At 47.6% G+C, this 21011-nt stretch overlaps 1 protein-coding gene across 1 annotated transcript; it reads left to right on the top strand.

The window, feature by feature from the left end:
* The first annotated feature begins 12365 nt into the window (after window positions 1–12365).
* Window positions 12366–14012, top strand: Cpn2 (carboxypeptidase N subunit 2). Its single transcript, XM_036203319.1, has one exon. It carries the CDS (start codon window positions 12366–12368, stop codon window positions 14010–14012), a length of 1647 nt encoding a protein of 548 aa, XP_036059212.1.
* Window positions 14013–21011: the final 6999 nt, after the last annotated feature.

Raw genomic sequence — 21011 nt, 5'->3', positions numbered from 1 at the left:
TGAAGTGCACAGCTGCTGGTGACGTGGGAGCCTTTTCCTCCCCCCACCCCACTACAGTGTTCAGATGGAGTCATCAGATCTGTTCCTTACTGATGGGCCTTTCGGTTTTTCTACATCTTCTGGTCAGAGAGGGAGATGCTGGGAACACTGGGTGGAAGGTCCTTTCTAATAGGATAATGCATCTTGCTCATTTCTCAGGGCTGGAATGAGCTCTGTGGTCCCTAGGTGTCTGTAGTATGGTGCGGAGTTCAGCTCACTTGCCCTCTGTGCTCACTGGTTTCTGGACTACTGTCACCAGCATTTGTGTGGGGAGGGGAGGGAAGTTGGGGCTGTAGGAAAGCCAATAAGGGCCAACTAGAGCCACCGTGTTAACGGATGTCGGGGCCTGGGTGCCCTTCAAGGCTCTCGACGTGCATTCCCCTTTGAATCCTCTTGACTCCTTGTGAAATTCGTCCCATCCGTATACTCTTGTGTTGGGGCCTTTTCTGCACAGTGCCCAACAGACAAACTCCGTACAAAGCCTCATGGGCTGTCTAGGGCTTTCACCAGGAGACCGAAGGAAACGGGCTGTACGCACACAGCTGGGTTCTTGGAGTTTCTCACTGGCAGCCACACAGTTCCCACAGGCATCCAGATGGAACTGCGGAATCCGCTTCCAGCCTAGGGAAAGATATAGAAAGTAAGCCTTCCTGAGTCAGGAAGCAAGCCTTGAGTGTATCCTAGACTTAGCTCTAAGCTACTCAAAGGTTCAGCCCCAGACCCCACGGTCAGAACCAGATCTGGCCATTGGATGATGATGATCTGAAGGAAGCCACTAGTGTGGTTCAGACAGAGAGGGCAGCAGGAAGCTTCTGGGTGAAGCGCCACCCAGTCCCAGGGCTCTTCCTTCCCCTAAGCGGAGAGTGTTCTCGCCTTCTACTCCCTTTACTCTGCATCCTAGAGAAGTCACACTTGCTTTATTAGACAATCTTTGCAAATAGTCCCAGATGCTTGGAATTGCATTTAGAGATTTCTAGGCCCCTGGTGTTTTCTAGAATGTGAGCCCTGATGGGCAGGGTTGGGGGTCTGTCCTTTGCTAGATGCCACTTGTGATAGATCTGGTGTACAGAATCAACAATAAACATATATGCGGGATGAGTGTGTTCCCTGTGGACGTCTTGGTGAGCGGTCTCAAACCTGTGGATGTTGCCCTCACTGCCCATATTAGAACTGGCCTGGATGGGATGGTTCCTCAGAAAAATTTGATCCTGGATGGAGGACAGACCTTTGGTGGAAAATGTGGGAGCTGAATAGCAATAACAATCCATAGACCTTTGTGGCGGGGGGCGGCGGGGGGAGGGGGGGTAGGGGGCCGGGGGGGCGGGGGCGCTTTAAGAATAGGTTTGGTCCATTTGACAGATGAAGAAAGTGAACTCAATACAGTTTGAATTTCCTAGAGTCACCTTGTGAACTAGCGGCTGGCTGTCCCTCTAATCACCCAGAGGCCACTGGGACAGGCTTTTGGAATCCCAGATAATGGGGAGAGGGGCCAAAGCTACATGCTTATTTCCTGGGGGATCCCCAAAGCTCTTGATGCAAATATACCGAATATGCACATGCACATATGTCTGCAGTCTGGACACATGGACACACGTGGACAGACACAGACAGACAGACAGACACAGACACACACACACACACACAGAGACACAGACACACAGACAAACACACACAGACACAGATGGACACATAAACAGACAAGCTTGAGCGCGCGTGCATGTACACATACACACACACACACAGACACACAGACACACACACACACACACACACACAGACACACACACACAGACACACAGACACACACACACACAGACACACACACACACACACACACACACACACTCTTCCCTGGTGCCTCCTGAGAAAACAGATTTCTAGAGATTAAATCACTTGTCTTGTGATTGGTTCATTGAAAAGCCGGAATTCAAACTGCTCTGATTCCAGATTCCTCGTTGGCCCTGACATGCTGAGGAGTGAGGCAAGCAGTGTTTCTAGAAGAGCCAAGGCCCTGAGAGCACAGGATGGGATAGCTGTCTCTCAGCCTCGGTGTGAGTCTCCCAAGAGATGCGGATCCCATGCCCTGAATTTTTTGAAGTGAACATCTTGCCACTACCAGGCCAGGTACCACCCAGGGAGAGCCTGGACACACGGGTTCACTGGTTGTCAGCCTCTTTTTTTTTTTGAGCTGAGGATCGAACCCAGGGCCTTGCGCTTGCTAGGCAAGAGCTCTACCACTGAGCTAAATTCCCAACCCAATTGTCAGCCTCTTAAAGACTCCTGTCAGCTGGGTGGTGGTGGTGGTGGTGGTGGTGGTGGTGGCGCTTGGGAGGCAGAGGCAGGTAGATCTCTGTGAGTTTGAGGCCAGCCTGGGCTACAGAGGGAGATCTAGGATAGGCACCAAAACTATACAGAGAAACCCTTCCTCTAAAAACAAACAAACAAACAAACAAGTTTTCTTCTGTACTGAAAGAAAATGCTTCCTACTGGTTGGTCTGAAGTTTGCACTGTGGGATGTCATCTGTTCGTGTGCAAAATAAGTAATGTCAGTAGTTTTTAAAAGGTGAGCAACAGTTAAACAGCCTCGGATGACTTTGGGCAATGGACTCACAGCATTGAGGCACAGTATTGCCTCTCTAGGTCACCCCTTCATGCCATATATCCTGGGAACACTCATACATAATCACATACACATGCACACATAACACAGCCCTCACTCGATCATACCCACCACACACTCATTTTTATTATATGTAATACATCCGAGTGCACACACACATACAACACCACTTATTCTTACATGCTCACTACACACACCTCCCCTCACACTCTTGCATGCTCAGTTCACACATAAGCACACACATACACACACTCCTCCATTTACCCTCTCCCATGCTCTCTTCACAACACACACACACTATATATATATGTATCTATATGTGTATATATGTATATATACATACAAATATACACACATATATAGTATATATATGTGTGTGTATGTATATATGTATATGTATGTATATACTGTCTGTCTGTGTAAAAAGAGCCTGGTACATTTTTAGGTTTTCTCTTGGTGGCAGTACTAAATGCTGAGCAGGTAGCCTCTTAGCCCACATGTCTGTTTGAAAGGGAATGGCCCTCATCTCTGTGCAGTGAAGCCTGGAGGCACTTTTTGTTTTTTGTTTTTAAGACAGGGTTCCTCTATGTAGCCCTGGCTGTCCTGGAACTCCTTTTGTAGACCAGGCTGGCCTCGAACTCACAACTGGCCTCCCTCTGCCTCTGGGCACTGGGATTAAAGGTGTGTGCCACCACCTCCTGGCTTCTAGAGGCACTCTTTAAGGTGGAATTGGTATTTAGGGTCTTAGAACTGCCTCAGTGGGATGTTAGCCCTATCAGACATATGTCTATGGGAAGCATTCAGGGTCATTTTGTAATCTTCAGAGGCCTTGTCCAAGTGACCTTAGTGTCATTCCGGGAACAGTCAATCCACATGAGGGGAGGAACCCTTCCCAGGACTTTGGTCAGCATCGAGGCTAGATCCAGTTGAGCACGGAGCATATGAAACACTGCTCTGCTTCTGAGAAAAAAACAGGGCTTCTGGCCCCGGCTGCCCAGCCCCTCACGGTAGGCCTCCTGCCTCACTCCTGGGTCTGTGGGGATACAGGGACATCTGGCTTAGGGACCTGGCTGGGACACAGGAAAGGGACTTGGTGCTCTTCCCCCAGAAGGCCACAGTAGCTGAGTCCCCTTCCCTGGGAGGAGAAGCCCCTGAGTGGATCAGCTAGCCTTGGTGGGGAAGGGGCAGGGGAGGTGTGCCAGGGAGATTCTAGTGGGGAAGGTGGTCCGTCTTGGCTCTTGGGGAAATGGCTGTGAGTGGGGGCAGGCAGCGTGGCCATAGGTTCATGGTCCACCCTGGTTGGTGTCCGTTGTCCTGCATAATTAATGCTGCCCCCTTTTCGTCTCCAGTGGCAGGCTTAGATGATGTCGTTCATATTTTCTCTCGTACTAAATTGAACGTCTGCCGTTTTCCAGCCACTATTCAGTGCTTTAAATGGACTCATCAGGGGCTAATTTTAACCTTACAGGCTGGGATTCTAATCAGAGTGAGGACATTAGGGCTTTGATAGATGGGGTGGGGAACCTTTTGAGCCCACACAGCTAGTAAGCACAGTGTCTGAATCTGAACACAGATCTGGCTAGGCTGGCAGGTGCTGGGATGCAGAGCTGGGAGTGAAAATTCTGCAGGACCCTGACCCCTGGGGGTTCAGTTGGCATATTATTTACTAGAACACAGAGAAGAAGGACCCAGCACTTAGCAAAGGACCAGTGACCTGCCAGGTGAAGGAGGGGTAGTCGGGGAGGCTTGCTTGGGACCATGGGCCTGGAAAGGATGCGGGGAACAGGAACAGGCAGTGTTAGGGAATGGTAGGCACAGACAATTTGCAGCAGCATCAAAGGACTGGAGGTGTGGCAGAGTGGGACAGTGACATACCCGGTCCATGCCTTCTTATGTAAAGTGCCAGCTCTCCCACAAAACCATCGCAGCAAGGAGCCAAGCTCCCATGATCCTTTGCATTACCAGATCTGAGAGCCACAGACCAGTAAGTCCTGCTGTGGGGTGCTAGAGCTGATGTTTGTGTGCAGGATCAAGCCTCACACCTTCCGTGAGATCCTGGGACCTGTGCCTAGTGTTTTACACAGTTACCTTCATTATATAAAAGAGCTTTCTTGTTCTCCACTTTACAGCTAATGCAAGTTTATGATTTTAAAATATTTAGAAATATGTACATATTCTTAAAGCAGAGCCAATGTAGGTTTATTAAGGAAAAGTAAGAAAGAACTCCCAAGAGAGAGAGGATCCAAGGAAGCAATGCCCTAGAACACTTTTTTTTTTTAATAGAAAATCTTTTATTTATCCTTTGTCAATTTCCCTCATGTAAACCATGTATCTCGATCATATCTATCCCCAAGGTCTCTCACTTCCCCCAAGTATCCCCAACACATCCACCACCCACCTTCATGTCCTTGACATTTTTATTTTTTTAAATAACTCACTGAGTCCAGTCAATATTGCCTGCTGGAACGTTGACTAATCCTGTTGGCTTGACCTGGTGCCAGTCTGGTGAAGGTAACCAGAGTTGCAGCGGCTTCATGAGGGCAACATCCATGTCAGGTCCAGAAGTCAGTGTTTGGCAGCACTTCTCTCTTCCCTCTGGCTCTGAAGTTCCCGCCACCCCCTCTTCCCAGGTGTTCTGGAGGGGTCATTGATGGGCATGTCCCATTTACGACCAAGTACTCGATAACCACTCCTCATTCTCAGCACTTTGACCAGATATGATTCTCTGATTCAGCTGCTGACCCCTGCAAAGAGAAGCTTTTTCTGGCCAAGGTTGAGGGCAACACTAAATGTGTGTGTGTGTGTGTGTGTGTGTGTGTGTGTGTGTGTTTCTGAGAGAGAGAGAGAGAGAGAGAGAGAGAGAGCGCAGTGTTTTTCAGAAATGATTAAATTCTATTGATTTCACAAACGACACAATTAAGCAGAAACTTGGTCGTATTTCTCTAGTTAGTTATCAGTTTAAATGCCAATAGCCCGAAGTATAACATCACATAAAAGAACATAGTAGAACTATAAAACTTTCATTTCCTGTCTTGGGCTAAGTGCAGGCAACATTGTGTGGTCTTAAATGTTGGCTGCATCTAGATTCATCTGGAGAATGGTTCAGAGAGCCTGGACATCAACAGGTGGAACTGGGCTTTTCTTTTTTTTCTTTTTTTTTTTTTTTTCTTTTTTGAAGATCCAGGGGATTTTTAACTCAGGAGAGGGCGGCCATGAAGCACCGCCAATGCTGCCTTTGATACTTCTTTAACTAAAACTGTACTTCATAAAGTAGTATACAAATCCTCATTTAATGCTGGGTATGGTGGCACACACCTTTAATCTCAGCACTAGGGAGGCAAAGGCAGGCAGATCTCTGTGAGATCAAGGCCAGCCTGGGCTACAGAGCGAGAGCCAGGACAGCCAGGGCTACACAGAGAAACCCTGTCTTGAAAAACAACAATAAGTTCCTCATTTATTGATATTCCATGAATCTTTTCCATGCTACAGACCTTGTTTGGTCTTTACCACCTGTCACTAATCTAATGAACTAGTAACAGATGTGGGAACTGGTCCTGAATCTGTTCCTGTGGTATCCTTTCCCAGTTACAGACTATCACTATACCATTCTTGCTAGTGGACACATATTTTTAAGCAAATGAAAAAAAAATAAGCTGGGCGGTGGTGGCTCATGCCTTTAATCCCAGCACTCAGGAGGCAGAGCCACACAGATCTCTGTGAGTTCGAGGCCAGCCTGGTCTACAGAGTGAGTTCCAGGAAAGGCACAAAACTACACAGAGAAACCTTGTCTCAGAAAACAAACAAACAAACAAACAAAAAATTAAAAGTAACTCACAATTCTGTTTTTCACATATAGCCACCAAAAATGTTTTGTATAAAATATTACCATTTATATGCACATGTCTATATTAAAAGTTAAAGCATAGTCAAGCCTGGCCATCCAGTCTGATAATTCCATTTCCTCTGGGGACAAAAGCAGAGGGTCTGGAGTTCAAGGCCTGGCTGGGTTACAGAGTGAACCCAAGTGCAGCCTGGGCAACTTAGTAACGCCATGTCACAAAATAAAAATGAGCTTGGGAGGCAGTGGAGAGGTAGAGTGTCTCACACTCGTAAGGCCCTTGGTTTAATCCTTAGTACAGGAAAAAACAGAAATGTATTCTTTGGAGCTAGACAGATTTCATTGATTCTGCAAACATCATATCAATAAATATGTCCCATCACTTTAAAGATGCTGTCACAACAGCATCAGCCACACTCCTTCATGATAGACATTTAGACTTTTTTAATTTTATAAACTTTATTATTTAAAAAACTTGCAAATAAATAAAAACATCAAATACCAAAATTAACCAGACCCGAAGTCTATACAACTCAATTATGTCTATGTGTGTGTCTATGCACATGAGAAAAATTGCCTGTGGAGGCCAGAAGAGGGCTCTGGATTCCCTGGAGCTGGAGTTACTGACATGGGTGCTAGAAACTGAACTTGGTGGGAGGAAGGGGGGTCCTCTGCAAGAGCTGCACATGCTCTTAACCACTGGACCATCTCTCCAGCCCTGTTGCTTCTATTTCTTAAAAAAAAAAAAAAGAAAGATTTATGTATTTACTCTCTCTCTCTCTCTCTCTCTCTCTCTCTGTGTGTGTGTGTGTGTGTGTGTGTGTGTGTGTGTGTGTGTGTCTGTGTGTGTGTGTGTTACACCACATGCATGGAAGTACCTGCAGAAGCCTGAAGAGGGCAGCGGAGTCTCCTGGAACTGAAATCACAGGCCAGTGTGAGCCACCCCATGTGGGTGCTGGGAAATGAACCCAGGTTCTCTGCAAGAGCAGTATGTGCTCTTAGCCACTGAGCCCTCTCTCTAACTTCATGGCTTCTATTTTTTGATAGTTTGTTGCCCGTGGTCTCCTTTGGGTGCCACACTAGCAGTAATACTGTTGCACTTTAGTGGGCTCGATTATCCTTGTCATCTGTGTGGGGTCTCAGAGTTTGCTCCACTGCCTGGGGCTCAAGTGGGCCTGGAGGTGGAGTGGGGGTCAGGGAGGGGCTGTGTAAGTCCTATCCTACCTGCCTGAGGCCCTCAGCTCTTAGATTAGTTTGCTGGGTCGAGAGGAAAGGTGGTCAGGAATGGGGAGCAGCCAGGGACACAGAGGAGCCTCGGAAGCCCCTCTTCTTGCTTCCCATGTACCTTGGAACAAGAGACGGTATCCAGCCAGCCTGGGAGGTGGATCCCAATGCAGTCAGCTCCTGCAACAGCACACTAGGGTCAGGCGCTGGGCTCCCAGGACCCTGAGGAGGGAGGGAGGCTTGGCTCTGTGATGGATGACAGATAGATCGGTTTGGGGCACACTGGAATGTACCACAAGAGCCATTTGAGAAGATGAAGTCTGTTTGCACCCAGTCAACCAAGACAGTCAGGTGAATAATACACATTTCAGAATGGAGGAAAGGCCAGATGGCCTTCCTTGCTGGAGTATGAGGCACTGTTGGGGCCATTCACTGGTCTTTCTTTCTTTCTTTTTTTTTTTTTTTTTAGTTTTTTCGAGACAGGGTTTCTCTATGTAGCTTTGCACCTTTCCTGGAACTTGCTTTTTAGATCAGGCTGGCCTCGAACTCACAGAGATCAAGGCATGCTCCACCACTGCCAGGCCACTGGTCTTTCAAGATGCAAAGCAGGCACCTTCCACAGCTGTGACCTCTGGTGCAGGCCTCCACTGTCTCCAGAGGTGAGAGCGCCTGGTGACTTGTTCTCTTAAGGGAGGGCTAGGAAGGGACCCACACCAAGGCTCTGAAAGTCTGTGCCTTTCTTGTTGCTGAGGAGAGTCTTGGGAATGGGGCTGTGGGGAGGGTTGCTCTGCCCCATGGTGGGGAAGGAGAGTCTTGGGGATGGGGCTGTGGGGAGGGTTGCTCTGCCCCATGGTGGGGAAGGGGAGTCTTGGGGATGGGGCTGTGGGGAGGGTTGCTTTGCCCCATGGAAGAACGATCCCATGAGCTCGTCAGGTTTTCCACAGCAAACCTCTGATGACCTCTGACCAGAGCTGAGCCTTGCTGAGCTCAGGAGAACCACAGCCTCTCTCAGGCTGGATCACCCACACCCTACCCACTCTGGACTTGGGATTTTCTATATATTCTCTCATTGTATCCTTATGAGAATCCCACATAGGAAATAGTATAGTGCTCACTGCTTTAATGGTGGAGAAAGCGAAGGGCCAAGAGGTTGCCTAATTTAGCCAAAGTACACGGCTAAGCAGGATTGGAGCCCATACTGTCTGACTACAGAGTGCTAGCTAGCTCTTGGTTACTCTGGAGTGAGAACGAGTCTAGGGCTGGGAATGGATCATTTCCTCTCTGCCTTCCCATCCCATCCCTGTAGACTAAGACAAGGGTGATCTTGTCCTAAACTGGAGAGGGCACTGTTCTGGCCCCTCTACTAAGGATGTTCCCAAAGGTTGAGACGATGGCAAAGCCAAGGGCCCTTGCTCATCTTTAAGCCATCTTAATCCATGCCTTGGGTACCAGGATGTGAGCTAGCATGGAAAACTAGCTTCTCAGAGCCTTTGCCACAGAAGCACATGCCCTTTGCCTGTGGAACAGAAAAGGCAGCTGTACATAGTGGGTCTGCTCAGCCCTACAAGATTCAAGTGGAAAGAGATGTGTGCAGACAGAGGGTAGGAGAACTCTGGGCCTGTAACTTTGAGGAGTGAGCCTGCCAATCCCTACCCTCTCCCTGTCTGATATGAAAGCCGCGTGGGCTCAGTGAAGACCTTTAGAGCACAGACATGGCCCTAACCCTGACCTCTTCATGTCTGAGTCACATGCTGTGGGAGTCCTGATTTTCCTGTCTTGGCCTTGTCTAGGCTTCTCCAAAGAGCAAGTTGCTTGTCTGAGAACTTTGGGAGTGGGGAAACAGCCCCTCAGTCCTCTTCCTGACCCCATGTTCCCCGAGTCCCAGAGGGGCCAGACATTCCTCCAGTACCTGGTTGGATCTGCTGCACCTGGATTTCTGTGCCACCAGAGGAGATAGTTTCCTTTGACGCCTGGATTCTTGACTGTTGTCTTCCTTGGGAACCTCTCAAGCCCTTGTTTCCTCAGGACAGTGTGTGGAGGAGGCCCCAGGCCAAAGGAATGGGAAGAGGAGGACTGAGCCAGCCTTGGGGGCCCAATGGGTGACACTTGTCCCCAGGAGGCCTTGGCTGTCCTTTTGTGGTGCTTCCAACCGTGACTCCAGGTTTCCTCCTGGCAGTGCCAGGAGGCCTGTGGTCTGCTGAGGGCCTCCTGGGTTGTGTCACCGTCTTAATTACTGTTCTATTGTTGCGAAGAGATATAATAATCAAGACAACTTCCAGAAGGAAACATTTAGTTGGGGACTTGCTTGCTTGTTTACATGATCATCATGACAGGGAGCATGGGAGCAGGCAGGCAGGCATGGTGCGGGAGCAGTAGCTGAGAGCCCACATCTGATGCACAAGAAGCAGACAGAAAACCTGGACTTGGTGTGGGCACCGGTGACACACCTCCTCCAACAAGGCCACACCTCCTAATCCTTCCTAAACAGTCCATCAGCTGGGAAACAAACATTCAAATATAGGAGCCTCTGGGAGGGGGTGGGGTGGCTCATTCAAACCTCCGAAATCCCTGTGAAAAGGCCTTCAGGACCTCACATTCCCTGAGTTGTATATGTATAGCTTTTTATTCTGAGGGACCTTTTCCTGCAAACTTCCCTTGAGTACCAGTGGCCAAAGGTTGTAGTCAGGAAGGGTGGTGGGCAACTGGATCCCCTTTGGCATGTTCACAATAAGAGGTGCACGTCTCTTATTCTCATGAGCTCCCGAGGCTGCGTTTCTGGCCTGCAGATAGCCAGGTTCTACAAGGGCTCATTCCAGGAAGGGCAGCTGCCTGGCGTTCCTCTCACGAACCCTATGGAGTCTGCAGGAGGCAGTCCGAGCTGCCAGCAGAGGGCGACAGAGAAGCAGCAGGAGGTTTTTCTTGCTTGCTTTTATTTTTATTTTTATTTTTAGTAAAGTCAAATGTATTCTAGCTACAAGATATTTTCTTACGACTTTTTTGTTGTTGTTGTTGTTCAAATGGTCTCTTTGTGATGATGGTGCTTTGCAACCTAACAGTTAGCATAGTTTCCTAATTACTCACTCCTTCTGTGTCCCTGTGTCCCTAAGTGCTCATTCAGTGCTCACAATGACCACAATGTTGTCAGCACTGTTATTATCCCCATCTTGCACATAAGGAAGTTGAAATGCAGATAATAACATGCTCAAGGTCACTAGACTAGAAAGTCATGAACCTGGGATTTGAACTCCTGGGGTTTGAACCTCCACAAGTCATGTAAACAGGTGAGAAGATACCACTGTGGTTTGCAGAGTGTGTGTTTTCTGATGGGTAGGGGCTACTGAGGCCCAGTTGGTCTTGCCAGGTGGGACCGTGAGCCTACTGTTTGTAGATAATTCTGAAATGTGGATTTTCAATATGGGATTCCCAGTTTTTGTGTGCAACCAACAAGTTCACCAAGGACTAAACAAAACACACCTGTAGGCTATGCCACTCATCTGTGATCTGTTAGTAGATTCTGATGGGTTTCTTTTGTAGTTGTTTGTTTTTAGCCAGGACCTCTCAATATAGCCCAAGTTGGCCATGAACTTACTAGGTAGCCCAGGCTGGCCTAAAACTTCCAACTTATAACTAAACTTCCTGCCCTATCAACGCCCCAGCCTCCAGAGTGCTATGATTGGCAACACACTGGTGGGAACCACTGTTCCAGACTTTTTTTTTTTAATGAATATTTAGTAAATGAAGCTTGGTCTCCCTGGGTTTCCTTTGTGTCTGGACTCTAGAAAGTTCCCTGGTACTGGGACAATGGGGGCAGCATTTGGGACAGTTCCGAGAAGCCCACGTCACTCTTAGCAGATGCAGCTAAGAGCAAGGTGCAGGGGCTCCTCTTAGCCATGCTCTGAAGCATGTTGAGATCCGGAAATCAAGAAGGATTATGGGTTAGAAATTCCCAATTCAGGGCTAATCTGCCCATATTTTACATGTTATCTAGAATAATTCCACATTACCCCCCCTTGTTTTTCGAGACAGGATTTCTCTGTGTAGTTCTGGTGCCTGTCCTGGATCTTGCTCTGTAGCCCAGGCTGGCCTCAAATCTGCCTGCCTCTGCCTCCTGAGTGCTGGATTAAAGGCGTGCGCCACCACCGCCCGGCTTCTCTTGCTTTTCTTACTCTTTCCATATCATTTTCCAATCTGAAAAGAACATGGACACTTCAGAAGACCCAGGTCTATGTCCTGCCGTGGCCACTAACTTGCAGGGTATCTAGATAGGCAATGTGGCTGGAACCTTTGCTTCCAGGAAATCAGAACACAGCTCTACCTTTTGCAAGGCTGGTAGGGCTGTGGTAAGGTGGTACAAACAAGCTCCTAAAAACTCAAGCGGGGGCTGGGGCTCATTGGTAAAGTTTTCCCAGCATGTACCGGCCCTAGGTTCTGTCCCTACCGGCCCTAGGTTCTGGTCCCAGCAATGATCACACAAGCAACTCTTGCCGAAACCATGACCTCCCTGAAGAGGCCAATTCTTGCTCACAGCCTGATCTTGCCTTGAGGGCGACGATCACTTTCTAGTGCTCTGGGCACTGCAGTGTGATACCCTTATTAAAGGCAACTCTGTTTTGTTTTGTTTTCTGTCCCCCTTGGATCTAGAAGATGTTCCCAGGAGCCTGGTTGTGCTGGGCCTCACTCCTGCTCCTGGCCAGGCCCACCCAGCTTTGCCCTATGGGCTGCGACTGCTTTGACAGAGAGGTATTCTGCTCAGATAAGCAGCTGGCCACCATCCCACTGGACATCCCCTCACATGTCACAGACATTGTCTTTGTAGAGACTGCCTTCACCACGGTGGGGACCAGAGCTTTCAGCAGTAACCACAACCTGACCAAGGTGGTCTTCCTCAACACTCGGGTCCGTCACCTGGAGCCCGATGCCTTTGGGGGACTGCCCTGGCTGGAAGACCTGGAGATCACAGGCAGCCCCTTCTCCAACCTCAATGCTGACGTCTTTTATAACCTGAGCTCACTGGTGAAGCTCACCTTGGACTTCGACAGGCTGGTGGCTCTGCCTGAGGACCTCTTTCTTTACATGGACAACCTGGAGTCCCTTCAGCTTCAGGGAAACCAGCTCCAGACCCTGCCCGGGAGACTATTCCAGTCTCTGAGGTGTCTAAGAATCCTCAACCTGGAGCAGAACCTTCTGAGCAAGCTCCCTGAGGGGTTGTTCCAGTCACTCATCAGCCTGCAAACACTAAAGCTGAGTAACAACATGCTTACCGGGCTCCCCGAGGGCTTGCTGGGCGATCTGGGCAGCCTGCAGGAGCTCTTTCTGGACAGCAATGTCATCACGGAACTGTCCCCACATGTGTTCTCACAGCTTTTCAGCCTGGAGAGGCTCTGGCTGCAGCACAACACCATCAGCCAGCTGCCGATCTCGGTCTTCTCCGCCCTGCACAACCTGACCTTTCTAAACATGCAGGGCAACGCTCTGCGGACCCTGCCCGCTGAGCTCTTCACCCACAACCCAGGGCTTCTTCACCTGTCCCTGTCCTACAACCAGCTGGAGACCATCGCCGAGGGTACCTTTGCCAACCTGTCCCGCCTCGCTTCCCTCACACTCGCACACAATGCCATCACCCACCTCCCCGAGGATGTCTTCAGGGACCTCAGGGGGTTGGTCAAGCTCTTTCTGAACAGCAACAACTTGACAGCCTTGCACCCAGCCCTCTTTCAGAACCTGTCCAGGCTGGAGGTGCTCAACTTGTCTAAGAATCAGCTGACCATGCTCCCTGAGGGCATCTTCGACACCAACTATGACCTCTTCAACCTGGCCTTGTTCGGCAACCCCTGGCAGTGTGACTGTCACCTAGCCTACCTTGCCAGCTGGCTCCGCCTCTACAGTGACCAGATCTTCAACACCCATACCTACTGCGCAGGCCCAGCCTACCTCAAGGGCCAGTTGGTGCCCAGCTTGAAACAGGAGCAGCTAGTGTGCTCTGTCATCCGGGGTCACTTGGGCTTCCCGGCCCTGGGGGCGCTGGGTGACAGGGAGCCAGTGGGCAGTTGGGATCTGGCAGTGGAGGGGAGGGCAGCCCACAGTCAGTGTATCTACAGCAACCCTGAGGGCACCGTGGTGCTTGCCTGTCAGGAGGCCCAGTGTCGCTGGCTGAGCATCCAGCTGTCTTCCAGGGAAGGCTCAGACTCCCCAGCAATGGCCTACAACTCCAGTAAGGAGTGGGAGTTGAGGTCAACCTGTGGCCCCATGAGGGTCACTGTGACTATTGAGGCTCAGGCTGCTGAGCCCTAGGTGCAGCAAAGAGATTCAGAAGCATGGACAAGTGGTTTTTGGGGGCAGAGGGAGCTGAGTGTCCAAAGCCAAGATAAGGGACATGGCCACATCTCCAGAGTAGGGAAGAGTGAGGCCTGCTTCATGTAGCATCTCCTCATCTTCCTCACCATGACTTCTTGGAGCCTGTGGCCTAACAAGGTCATCCTCAAACCTTGGAAACCACACCGTGGTCTAGAGCAGTGGTCTCAACCTTCCTAATGCTGTTACCCTTTAGTACAGTTCCTCACGTTGTGACCCCCTCCAACCATACAATTATTCTTGTTGCTACTTCACAACTGTAATTTGGCGACTGCAATGAATCGTAAGTGTAAATACATCTTGGAGATGGAGGGTTGGCAAAAGGGTCATGACCCACAGGTTGAGAACCACCAGTCTAGAGACTAAATCACCCTCAGCCATAGTGTTTTCCTATTATCTAACCCCACCCCATTCCCTGCCCTGAGCTCCAGCCTTGAGGTATGGTCACTACTATTGTAGTTACACAAAACAGAGGTCACATCCCTTTGGACAGGTCAAAAACCATCTGTCCGCTCTCACTTCTCGCCCCCAATTTTGTTTTCAATGGATGGAGAGGAAAGGGATATTAGAGGAGCTGGAATGATCGAAAAAGGGCAGAACAGGGTTGTGTGGGGAGATGATATTGTTCTGGCCGTCTCTCGAGCTGCATCCAGGAGGAATCAAGGCAAGATGGTGCCTTAGGTGGGCAGAGCTGGCCTGCATGGCTCTCAGGAGGGCAGTGTGGCTTTGCCTGTTCAGCACACAAGACGGCCGTTTGTTGTGGATATTGCTCTGGATGCTGTAAATGTGTTGCTCTGATTTGGTTGATAAATGAAACGTTGATTGGCCAGTAGCTATGCAGGAAGTATAGTATAGGCAGGATAAGCAGAGAGGAGAATTCTGGGAAAAGGAAGGCTGAGTCAGGAGATGCTGCCAGCCACTGCCACCATGAGAAGTAAGATGTAAAGATACCCATAAGCCACGGACCACGTGGCGAGGTATAGATTTATAAAAATGGGTTAATCTAAGATGTAAGATCTAACTAGCAAGAAGCCTGAGCCATTAGGCCATACAGTTTGTGATTAATATAAGCCTCTGTGTGTTTATTTGGGTCTGAGCGGCTTCGGGCTGGGGTGGGACTGGAAAAAACGTCAGCTACAGCCATTCCCTGAGGAGGGGGAGAAGGGGAGCTGGTGGATCAGGGGAGCTGCTTTGTGATGAGGTTTTGGGGGCATCTGACTCTGAGCTGCTCACTCACTGAACGGCTCTTCTCGGGTTTCTAAGACATCTCCACTGTCCCATCTAGTAGTGGTCCTCAGCCACCTGTCAGAGGACCAGCTCCTCAGCACTGATGACCTCACATCTCCATCTTAGGCTCAGCACTTCTCAGCTGCACACCAGCCTCTACAAGGTTAGCTACAGCACATCTCAACTGTGTCCCCACCAACTCCAGATTCCCGTTCAGCAGGAGGGCAAGTCCAGAACTTAGGAGCTGGGAGTGTTCTTGCACCTTTCCAGGCCCATCCTCAGGCCATGGACGGTCCTCTTTCCATCTTCCCTTTCTTCTTGTTCACCCCCTCCCCCAGATCGCTACATGACCTCCTACTTGGTGACAGGGCTACAGAGAGGAAAGGCTGTGTGAGATGTAAGATGCACTGTGGCCCCCCAGCTCACAGGCCAGGGGAGAAGTTAGACAGCAGTTTGGAAAGTAAACTCCACACACAAAGAGGTCTGTGTGTGAAAGTGCCTTCAGGGGATGTTCTGGTCACATTTCTGTTGTGATAAAACATTGACCAAACTAACCCAACCTGGGGGAGGAAAGGGTTTTATTTGGCTTATGAGTTCATATCATAGTCCATCATAGTAGAAAGTCAGGGCAGGAACTCAAGGCAGGAACCATAGAGGAACACTGTTTACTGCTTGATTTCAGGCTTATGTTCAGCTACCTTTCTTAGACTTCACAGGGCCACCTGCCTGGGGGTGGTGCTGTCCACAGTGGCCTGGGCCCTTCCCATGTCAGTCAATCGTTACTCAAGAAAAAGCCCCACGGCTGGGCATGGTGGTGCACACCTTTAATACAAACATCCAGAAGACAGGCAAGTGGATCTCTGTGACTTCAAAGCCAGCCTTGTCTACATAGAGATTTCCAGACCAGTCAGAGCTACATAGTGAGACTCTGACTCACCAATAAAAATAAATAAGTATAAATATAATAATAAGGCCCCAAAGACTTGCCTATAGACCAATCTGATAGAGGCCTTTTCTCAACTGAGGTTTCCTTTCTAGATGACCCTAGCTTGTCCAAGTTAACAAAATTAACCAGCATAGGAGGCGTGTGGATCCCTGGCCTTTAGGAAACCATAGGCTGAGCAGAGTGGGAGCTGAGTATGGAGACACAGGAGCAGAGAAGCCAGGGCACTGGAGGCAGGAGAGTGGGTGATGAAGAAGAGTGGGTGATGAAGGCCAATGCTTAGAGCCCAGAGGAGCCTCTGGGCCTCCTGGGGCTCTGGGGTCAGATGTGGTGGTAAGGAGTCTGGGAACAGACCCTAGGCCCTCTGCAAAAGCAAAAGCATTCTTAACTGCTGAGCCATCTCTCCAGCCCCCTTTGAGGAACCCACCCTTCTTCCCAGCATTCTTAGTTTGGCTCCGCCCACTTAACCTTATTCTGTTCAGCTATTGGCCAGTGAGCTTGCTTATTAAACCAATCATAGCAACATATATTCACACAGTGTAAAGGAATATTCCACATTTCCCTCTTTTTGTCTAATTAAAAAGGAAGGTTTTAATTTTAATGTAGTAAAATTATATACAACCAAAACAGTTATCAAGTAAGAATTACAGTTACAATCTCTAGTCCATTTGTATTTGGCAAAATTAGAGAAAATATTCTAATATCTATTTTATCTTTGTGACTCTAAAGTTTTATACCTAATTTACTTTTTATCATAACTAAAGAAAACTTTACCTATGACTATCTAGTCTTCAGCTCTGTCAAAGATCCCAGAAGGGTGAAACATTACCTAACAACAGGGACATCCATTTGCCTGGACAGTCATTCAAAGTTATTCTGTAATGTTGGGGCATCCATCTTTGGCCTACAGACCTAGTATATCTGACAGACAATTTTTTTTTTTTTCGAGACAGGGTTTCTCTGTGTAGCTTTGCACCTTTCCTGGAACTCACTTGGTAGCCCAGGCTGGCCTCAAACTCACAGAGATCCACCTGGCTCTGCCTCCTGAGTGCTGGGACTAAAGGTGTGTGCCACCACTGCCCGGCTCAGACAATTTTGAGAAGCAGGGAATTTTGAAGGACTTGGCAAAGTTTGGCAGTTGCTGTTTTTGCATCCTGCCAGTCTAGTTTGGACAGCATACTGTCAGCAACTGAAGCAAGGTCAGTTCCTTTGCCCAAATGGCTAGTCTTTGCCATAAAGAAAATAAACTTGATATGGAGTTCTTTGATGTCCATCATCTTCTTTGAAGCAAATTGGTGCTGTCTGGAGCAGAAGGGTCTCACTCTTATGAAAAGCCTTATGTTATTAAAAAATTTTAAATGCCATATTCTGTAGGCTTCTGAAGTATTTGAAGACCATCTATCTATCTAAATATATCTGTTTAACCTTGAAAACATGCGTAATAATGACTACAAGTTTGATTATAATAGATGACTGACTACTAACCTTCATTTCCTTTTATTATCCCAAATAGTTTATAATAATAACTTTCAAGGACTAGAAATTTACATTACATTGTTAAATGAGCTGTATAGGTACATACCTTAAACAAGAGTAGAAACATATGTACACTGTGTTCTAACAAAAATAACCTTAAATTTGTATCAACATGCAAAAATATCTCAAACAAGAGTAGAAATATATATACAGTATAACAAAATAACCTCAAATTTGTATCAATATACAAAAATCCAATCCATACCAATGTAAAATATTTAAGACTAGTAGTTGCTTTTTTGGTTTAAAAATATATTCATTAATCCACCCTTTTATCCTTTTTCGTTTGGTTGGTTTTTTTGGTTTTTTTTTGTTTTTTGTTTTTTGTTTTTTCAAGACAGGGTTTTTCTGTGTAGCTTTGGGCCTTTCCTGGATCTCACTCTGTTTCCCAGGCTGACCTCGAACTCACAGAGATCTGCCTGCCTCTGCCTCCCAAGTGCTGGGATTAAAGGTGTGCGCCACCACTGCCTGGCCCTGTCATTTCTATATCCTCCCCTTTTGTTTTTAGAATGAGATCCCTGAGATCTAATCTCCCTTGTTTAGATCATTATCAATAACAACTTGTAACCAACCCCCCTTAAATGATAATAAACATCCATAATCCATCTTTTGGGAATATGGGTATCATTCTCTAGACTACTTCTTCTTGTTTGGGGTCATTGGCATCTTTGGGAGAACCTTGAGAAAATCAGGATAATTGTTAAGTCTTGGCTGGAGTATTCTGTGAGGCTGGATCATCTCAGCAGCCTTGAAGCTGTTCTGTATGCTGGATCTCCTGGCCATCTGTTTTCACTGGTGTCTGGTCTCCTTTCTCTGAAAGTACACAGACTTTTAAAGGTAACATACATATCTATATTAATACAAGTATAGAGTGTGCATTTTGCATAAGTCAGCCAAAGATGATTTTTTTGAGCAAGTAAAATATACATCATGTGTCTTGTAGTTCTTCCAGGTTTATTTCTTTATGTTTGTAGCCAGGATTTTAAGGGGGTCTTCCCTGATTAAACCTGATCATCTTTAACTTTGAGTGAATCCACAGCCTTTCATTTCCTGTGGAAATAAAAGCATAACCTCTTCCCCAAAGTAACATATCTTTTGACTTACATCTTGAAGTTAAGACATTTTTAAAATATATAAATTGGTTTAATTTAGTAGCTTTCATAATCCAATGTGTCTTAGCAGCTAGCACTCCTTCCTCAGCAGTCAAAAAAATCAAAGAAAACACAATAACATACAGTATCCAGACTCTCTGTGCATTTTTCATCTTTATATGACTTATATTTTTATTACTCTATTCCTTTATTTTTAAATTTAAGACTGTATATACTCTTTCTCTTCTCTTTTCCAAGCCTATATATATATATATATATATATATATATATATATATATATATATATAACACACTGTATCCCATTCAGAGGGATTTTTTTTTGTCTGAATCTGTCTTTACTGCATATCTGTAGTCTTTTTTGACTGCATGAGCCTTTAAACTGGGAGATGCTTTTCTGTGCTGCAGCTGGTGTGAGAGACTGTGGGAACCTGCCATGTAGCTTATCTTATGATGCACTGGCAGCTCAAGCCTGCAGGCAGCGGCCAGGAGACGAGTCCCTGTACCACAGCCAGTATGAGAGACATGAGACTAGGAAGCTACTCTTGGTTCTGTTTCTGTGTGTCTAGAACCTTTTTAAAAGCTTCCTCAGGGCTTTATATGGATGTATGTTCCCCACATTGGGCGCCATTTGTAGGCAGAGTCTTTTAATCCCACCAGCACCTTCCAAATAAACACAAATGTTCGGCCAATAACTCAGGCTTGTTACTAGCTAACTCTTACATTTTCAATTAACCCATATTTCTTATCTATTGCTTTGCCATGTGGCTTGGTACCTTTTCTCAACACAGCATGCTCATCTTACTTCTCTCTGCATCTGCTCAAGACTCCAGACTCCGCCCTTCTTCCTCCCAGCATTCTCAGTTTGGCTCCGCCCACCTAAACTTACCTGTTCAGCTATTGACCAGTCAGCTTCCTTATTAAACCAATCACAGCGACATATATTCACACAGTGCAAAGGAATATCCCACATCTATGTTTGTTAAAGATCCTGCAGGCAATTCACACAGAGGCAGGACATGCTCCTGTCTGTGCTTCAAGCAGTTGGCCAAGAACAAGAAACTAGGAAAACAGTTTGAGCTGGTGTCTGGCTAGAGATGAGAACCAACAGGGAAAGGGGTGCTGTGGAAATAGGACCAGATTTCAGCAATTAGCAGCACACGTATAGATGGACTGAAAGTCCTAACAATGAACTACAGAACTACAGACGGCAAGTGAAGCCATCGTCCATCGTCGGTACTACTGTACATCTCTTCCGCAGAAACTGGAAGGCTAAACAGCTCAAATGCAGTAGGGTAACAGGGCCCCAGACCTTAGCACAACTGACTCCATGATGGAAATGCCATTCAGACTATAACACTCCACACGAAGACAGCACCCACTAGCCAAAATGAAAACAAAGGCTTAATCCATCAAAGCCCACGGTTCTATTAGAGTCTCTTAACTGTCCTAACCCTGCTTTTTGCCTTCTGTAGTTCCCCTTCTGGTTAAGTGTTCTTGTTAGTTGAAGCATGTCAACCCAGAACATGGCTTTTGTGCTTCAAAGCTCACCCTGAGAAAGGTTCAGGGCTATGCTGGGATCCCAAACACACAGCGTAGTCGCTGGCTGGCTAATAAAGACTTTTTATTGGCTTAAACCCATGTCGGGGCGGTGTGTGTGTGTGTGTGTGTGTGTGTGTGTGTGTGTGTGTGTGTGTGTGTGTGTGTGTGTGTGTGTGTGTGTGTGTAGGACAGGAACCGCAGTAATGCCCGAGAATGTAGCTCCGCCCCTTGGGGGAGGGGCCAAGTGGGTGGGTGTGACAGGAGATGCCCAGGAAAAGCCTGCTCTCAGGGGGTTCTCTTCTGAAGACAGGGAGGTTGTGAACAAGGGCGGAGGCAGGTCAGGCAAACGGAGGGGGCAGGTGAAGCAAAGCTTCCCCTCCATCTTGACGCTCAAATAGACTAATTTGAAAATGATAGGAATCTGCTGAGTAGCAGAATCGCCAAAGCAACAGAGTCCCAGATCCACTTGGTTCCATATCTAAAATCATTTGGTTGAAGAGCAATCCGGACCACATCTTGCAAGGGTGGACGGCTAGAAAGTCTGAGGAGAGACTCTGCTACGTTGGGCTGCTGACTCCCATC

Source organism: Onychomys torridus, chromosome 12 (genome assembly GCF_903995425.1).
Source record: "Onychomys torridus chromosome 12, mOncTor1.1, whole genome shotgun sequence".
Classification (NCBI taxonomy): Eukaryota; Metazoa; Chordata; class Mammalia; order Rodentia; family Cricetidae; genus Onychomys; species Onychomys torridus.
Note: the sequence above shows the minus strand (reverse complement) of the source record. Positions and strands in the feature narration are given on the sequence as shown.